The sequence below is a fragment of the Sinohyriopsis cumingii genome, chromosome 15, assembly GCF_028554795.1.
Source record: "Sinohyriopsis cumingii isolate HCF-2022 chromosome 15, ASM2855479v2, whole genome shotgun sequence".
Lineage (NCBI taxonomy): Eukaryota > Metazoa > Mollusca > Bivalvia > Unionida > Unionidae > Sinohyriopsis > Sinohyriopsis cumingii.
Genome location: NC_142975.1, coordinates 146697515 through 146704274, shown reverse-complemented (window position 1 = coordinate 146704274; position 6760 = coordinate 146697515). Strand labels below are relative to the sequence as shown.

Genomic DNA, 6760 nt, shown 5'->3' with positions numbered 1-6760 from the left:
AACAGAACCTAAACACAAATGACAGTGACCTTGACCCTAATGTAAAAGGCGAGTGAATTGTCTGTTTCATAGCGATTCAGTATGATGAAATCAGTCCAGAGCTTTAGGACATAAGCAATGAAAATCGGTAACCAAAAACATTTCCTTGTCAGTGGGAGGGGGAGTCTTCATTTCTTTTAACAAGGATATATATTCATTTGTCTCAATACTTATTTTGTATAAATATAATTGATACAGAAACAATTATTCCTATAAATGAATGCATGAATACTTTCGGTACTTATTACAGTGCAGATTCCACCATAAAAATCAACCCACTCACCCCCTTCTCCACAATAATATCTAAAATGGTCGGTCCCTAAGAGCGGGCTTCTTTAGAAAAGTGGGTGCTATCGGGCTCCCAGTTAATGCTGACTACCAAAATAATGTTTCAACCCATTAACAAATTGCATCTTAATGACTGGCAATTTGATTATTAACTTAACATAATTAGAATATATATGTCTGAAGTCATTGATTATATGTTGTGCACAGGAATTTGTTAGTTGGATACACACAGGGGCTCGTATCGTCGCTTAAAATTTACCTGTCATACTTGTACTATACAATAAGTGATTGCCGTTAAATAGTACATGTAAGACAGGTAAATTGTAAGCAACGATACGAGTCCCTGTGATGTTAGGTAATTTTGTCACTCGGTATGATTTTTTTTTCCTTCAGGTTATTGTTATCTTTTTGAACATCAAGCTCGCGTCGAGCACCTGTGGTTGGATATGGTGTATACAAATTAACTTTTCCTCAGTTAATATAGTTCCCACGTGATATTCATGGTATAATTTCAGTACTTATTTACTCGCTCGTCAACTTTTGTATACATATAAAGGAGCCAGAAGTCCAGAATGTTCTGAATTGAATATGGTCAATGATCTAGCATGTAATTATTTCACAGACATTGCACCAGTTTCGAACTCTCTTGTCTCGCTGCAGTTACGTTTATTTTTAAACATGCTGACGTTGTTTAAATTAAACATTCATAAAATCCTGCCTGGAACGACTGTTTTTAGTTACAGTTTGACTGAAGGCTCGAATTTACTGATCGATATTCAACCAACAAGAAGGTAAGCATTGAGTGTGCTTGAATTACATGTATTTTCAAATTACGTTACATATAAAACGTCTCGAGCATTACAATTGTCAAAATTGGTTAATACAATATCTTCACAGTTACTGTATAGCGGCACTGGATGTAATACATACAGGTCTGAAAGTGCCTTGCCAAGCAGAATTAAATTTAGATGCCACAAATAGTAGTTTTAACAGTGATATCAAAGTTCCAATTCTGTCGGACATAATATGGAGTATGTGTTATTTGCACAACTTACATACAAAGATACTAAATTAATTGATTGTTTGCCAATTAATTAAAATCTTGATCCTTGCCAAAAAAGGTTTAGGTTAATATCATGTAATATTAATACATGTATTAGAAATTGCTAAACTCCCACTACTGTGAAGCCAAAGAAGAGATCAAGCAATGCTTTATTCAACAGATGTTGTTGCTATATCTACATGATTACTTTTATTATATGTTTCAATATGAAATAAAGAATTAATGTTGAAAAATTATTCGTATTTTATCAAAATTCATATATTTTCGCATACAATAAATATATTGATTTATTTATGTTATGCCGTGAATTACTGTATTTTCCTACAGAAATATACCGCTCTGATGGCCTACACTGTTAGAGAAGCTGCATCAGATGCAATAGGTTGCAGGTTCAAACACTGGCCGAGTCATACCAAAAAATTCTAAAAATGGTACTTTCAGCTGCCATGCTTGGCTCTCAGTATTAAGAGGCTAGTGTTAGCCCTGGTTGGCCTGGGGTTGGGATAATGGGAATGGGTGGGACATGAAGCTACATGTCTGCAGCATGATGCTCCTATGCTAGACATCACTATAAATTGCCACACTTCAAAAATTTCAGTGATATGACTGAAATTTTTTTAAAGCTACATTACAAATCCAAATCACATAACATCATATACACACTCCAATATAAATAATTTTGATAATTCAATGGAGTGCATGATCTAGTTTTTTCCTTCATATTTCTTTTTTTCTCCATATTTTGACATGTGAAAAATATATCCTTATATTTTAATGTGATAATACACGATTTCACATCATGCCATTGATGCTTCATTGTGTGCACATTACCCTTTTTGCTTAAGAAATTTGACTTGATACCATTCTCATCTGGTCAGACAAGGTCAAATAATTTGTAAACTGTCAAAAATGTATTTACTGCAACAGAGTAGGTCATCCCAATCTTGACCAACACGTTGTTCTCTGCCATTTTGTTTTCTGACATGACTGGACTAGAAAAGAAAATGCAGAAAACATCTGTTGGTCGAATCCCAGCCCTAACACTCTGTCAAGTTGTCCATGTCCTGTTAAGAAATGACGTTAATGATGCTATTGGACAGTATGAGTTTAAAAAAAAATGTGAGGTAAACCATCATTTTTGCATATATTGTTTTCTATTGAAGAAGGAAAAGAAATACCCTCTGGATATTCCAAATAATGTATATTTATCTGTTACAGAGTAGGTACCATAGAGTTTGCTGACCAGAATACAAAATGGCTGCAGGTTGCTTTTTCCATGAAGACAGGTTCCAGTTTGAACATCTGATTAGAGAAATAAAAGCATGTCGATGGATACCACGTCCATACGTCAACAGAGTAGCGATGGCCATCTGCTCATGCAGGAAAAAGGGTAAGACCATATCTGACCCTCCTGTTTTGTCTTCCAATCATTCTGCCTTCCGCAGCCCCACTTGATGAAATTTTTAGGATGTGTACTCATTAGGGACAATGTAGATAAAGGTGCATGGTATTACTGATCCAACATGGTATTTTTGTCCAGTGGTACATACCACAGTATTATTTCATTGTTCCAGTATTTGTTAGTCTTCATAATTAAGTAATAAATGGAAATTTCTGTATAATCTTATGAGAAAATTAATAATATTAACAGCATTTTTCATTTTTCGTGACAAATAAGAAATGTATTTTTTTATACAAAACAGTGGTATTTGTCACAAATTAATTTTGAATGCTACAAATATAATTATATTATTATCCTTCAGCCACATGTTTAATGCATGTCACTTGCCAACATGGTGGCTAGATGGGATGTGAAAGATATTTGGGCCAAATTCAAGTTTTGGAAAAGCTTTGAATAAAAAAAAAAGTCATTTTTGAGTTATTTACTAGCATACATTAAATCCTAAGTTTCTTTTTCTATTTGAATTTGATGTAATTTATATTTTTTCCTTTGTTGAATAAGTGTGTTTATGTTTGCTGGATCTCTCTTATATATATTGTGCCTGGGTGTTGGCACCCAACTAGAAAGTTTCCCTGCCTATTATGTCAGTAAAGTAGCTGGTAGATTGTAGGCTGCGGTGTCAACATTTCATATATTTGTCAACAATCTCTCTATCAACACAATGTCTTTTACAGGATGCCAGTTATAGTGTATACTTTATTATTCCACTTTAGTTACAGTATTTAGATTACAATGTATACAACAATAAACATAAACAAAGCAAATTTATGTACCATAAGATCCTGACCATGAAATTTTGGTAGTGGTGGGTTGCTGCGATCTTCTTTTTAGTTGAGATAGTTTACCTTCTTTTATCTCAAGATAATTAAAAAAAATTCTACTTCAAATAATATAGTGAATATAATAAGGTGTTATTTTGATATATTAGAGCAAGAGTAAAAATATTTTTAAAAAACCCTAGAGAGAAATGTTTTAAATAGTGACAGGCATTTGCTTCTGAGCATGAAATTGATGGACCCTAATATAATTACAGTATACTATGGTACATATCCCAGTATGTTCAGAATACCACAGTATACCATGGTAGTTATCACAGTATGTTCAGAATACCACAGGATACCATGGTACATATAGTATATTCAGAATACTACAGTATACCATGGCACATATTGGCACATATCACGGAATGTTCAGAATACCACAGTATACCATGGTAGTTATCACAGTATGTTCAGAATACCACAGGATACCCTGGTGCGTATAGTATGTTCAGAATACCACAGTACACCATGGTACGTATCACACTATGTTTAGAATACCACAGTATACCATGGTACATATAGTATGTTCAGAATACCACAGTATACCATGTTACAATATTTTTCATGGTACCCAGCTCTAAATGTAGAGGACCATTTATAGTGGAAGTGTTAATTCTACTAAAGTATGACACTGTGTTCGTAAAGGCACATTTAACCAAATTAAAAAAAATATTAATTGCTGTTCTAAAATTTAGTATTAATATAGTTTAAGCAAAGTCAATTCAGTTCTTATTGTTGAATTCTCTGAATGTTAAATGTCTTCGAAAAACCTCCAAACAAAAATTATTTATCATTATGGACTTGTACAATGGTGGCCATATACTAAACTGAATGAAGAAAATAGGATGTTAGGTCTATCATAACGATATCTGGTGAAAATTTTTCAACATGCACATCTTTCATTGTGACATCACAGAGAGCAACATTCAGTCCAGTTTGTTCTGGGTCATGCCGTTAGGTTGTCCTCGTCTAAAAATGTCCACATTCTTTAACATTAATTTTACCATTGTTGGATGATAAAGTGGATTTATCTTTCATCCCCATTACATAAATTCAAAGAGTGTGGATCTTCGCAGCTTCATTTTAAGACCCCAGGGGCAGGCACCAAACCAATTCTGTTTTGTCCCATTGGACATTTTTGAAAGTAATTGTGCCTTATAGATGCAATTAGAAATGGTAAGGCACATGGTAAGAAGCCAAAAATTAATAGCAGACCTAAATTTGATTACTCTATCATTTTGGAGTGAGCATAACGGCAGCTGCCTTTATAAAGTATGAAATTAAAAACTCCAGGTCACTCTTGTCTCAGACCCATTAAGAATGGAGCATTTAAAAAGAGCAATATTCTTAAAACCCACTATTCAGATCATGAAGAGAATTAACAAATTTTAAAACTTTATGTCTACGAAATTATTTATCCTTTATTTCATCCCACCTTGACCTGTTTGGGAGAATTAATGATTGCCTTCCTTTAAAATATTTGGGGCAGCATATGAAAGAAGAAATTGATAAAGTTTCCAAAATGCTAAATTAATTATATAAACTGATATCCATGCACTGTCCCAGCAGTTACTTAAAGAATTAAATTGGCTCACAGTAAAAAAAAATAGAATCACATAGCATAAACTTATTGCAGTTGAAATCAAATTGCTCTGAATCATAGAATGCAGGAATATCCTGTGTGGTGTTCCTGCTCAAAATAGGTATATAAAAAATCCCTCCTCCGAAGCATAAAGTACATTAATGTTCTTTTACTGTTCTTTCTCAGTTCAATCAAAAAAATTGCTTTGAAGCATATAATGCATGAATGTTCTGCTTAGTACTGCTGCTCAACAGAGCCAAACTTGCTTGGAAATATATAATGCTGGAATGTTGTGTGCAGTGCTCATGCTCAAATGAGTCAGACTTGCTTGGAGGGACATAAAACTGGAATGTTCTGTGTAGTGCTTATGCTCAAATGAGTCAAAATTGCATGGAGGCTTATAATACTGGAATGTCCTGTGTAGTGCTCATTCTCAACTCAGTCTAAACTGCTCTGAAGTTTATGATGTAGGGTTGTCCTGTAAGTTGTTTTATTATTAATTCAGTTGAAATTTCTCTGCAGCATACATCACAGGAATGTCCAGACCAAACTGGCTTGGGTTAATATAGATGTTTATTAATTGTGGATACTAAATTGGATCTGTCCATTCTTCCATCAATCCACCCATCCATCCATCCCACCTTCAATCTTGGACTATAACTAACTTTATTGATATTACTGGATTTCAATAAAATTTTGTATGCAGCTTTATATCGATACATCTTTGAATGACATTAATTGTCAACATTTTATGTCATTATTTATTGGAGATATACCGAATGTTTACCATACCTACTCATGACTACCATACCCACCCATGATTATCGTACCCACTCATGAATACCAGAGCCATTCATGATTACCACACACATTTATGATTACCATACATTCATGATTACCATACTCATGATTACCATACCCACCAATGATTATCATACCCACTCATTATCATGCCCACTCATGATTATCATACCCACTCATGATTATCATACCCACTCACCATTTTCATACCCACTCATGATTATCATACCCACTCAATCTACAGCATCATTTTATCGAGTTATATCCCCTGATTAGATGGGCATACCCACTCTTATTTCTGCACAGCTGCTGTATTTATGATTGGATTTCAACCAACTTTGCATGACATTTTGATATTGAGAAGACCCTAGATGAGTTTGGTTACAGGCATTCTAGATCAGTATTTAATGGAGTTATAGTCCTACATGTTGGCCCCATGAACTGTAAAATCTGCAAAACAACTATTAATTATTATTGAATTTCAAATATATTTGATGTGTATTTTAATATTGTCAACAATCTGCATCATTTAGCTTGTCCCTAATTGTCAGACCAACCCACTTTTGTTTTAGTACTGTAATTCCCTTCAATCGAGTTGAAACTAATTCCTACTGCTTTAATTTAATGATCTTGGCTAAACTTGATTTATTGGTGTTAAAGAGTCCATAACTCTGTATGTAACCTCTATCAGAGTTATGTCTCCT

At 33.9% G+C, this 6760-nt stretch overlaps 1 protein-coding gene across 1 annotated transcript in view; it reads left to right on the top strand.

The window, feature by feature from the left end:
• The first annotated feature begins 382 nt into the window (after positions 1 to 382).
• LOC149783005 (uncharacterized) overlaps positions 383 to 6760 on the top strand; it is a 33190-nt gene continuing 26812 nt past the window's right edge. The window contains exons 1-2 of the mRNA XM_089934574.1: positions 383 to 1118; positions 2609 to 2780. Coding sequence (XP_089790700.1) covers positions 2645 to 2780 — 136 coding nt within the window. The 5' untranslated portion in view covers positions 383 to 1118; positions 2609 to 2644. The remainder of the gene's footprint in view (positions 1119 to 2608; positions 2781 to 6760) is intronic.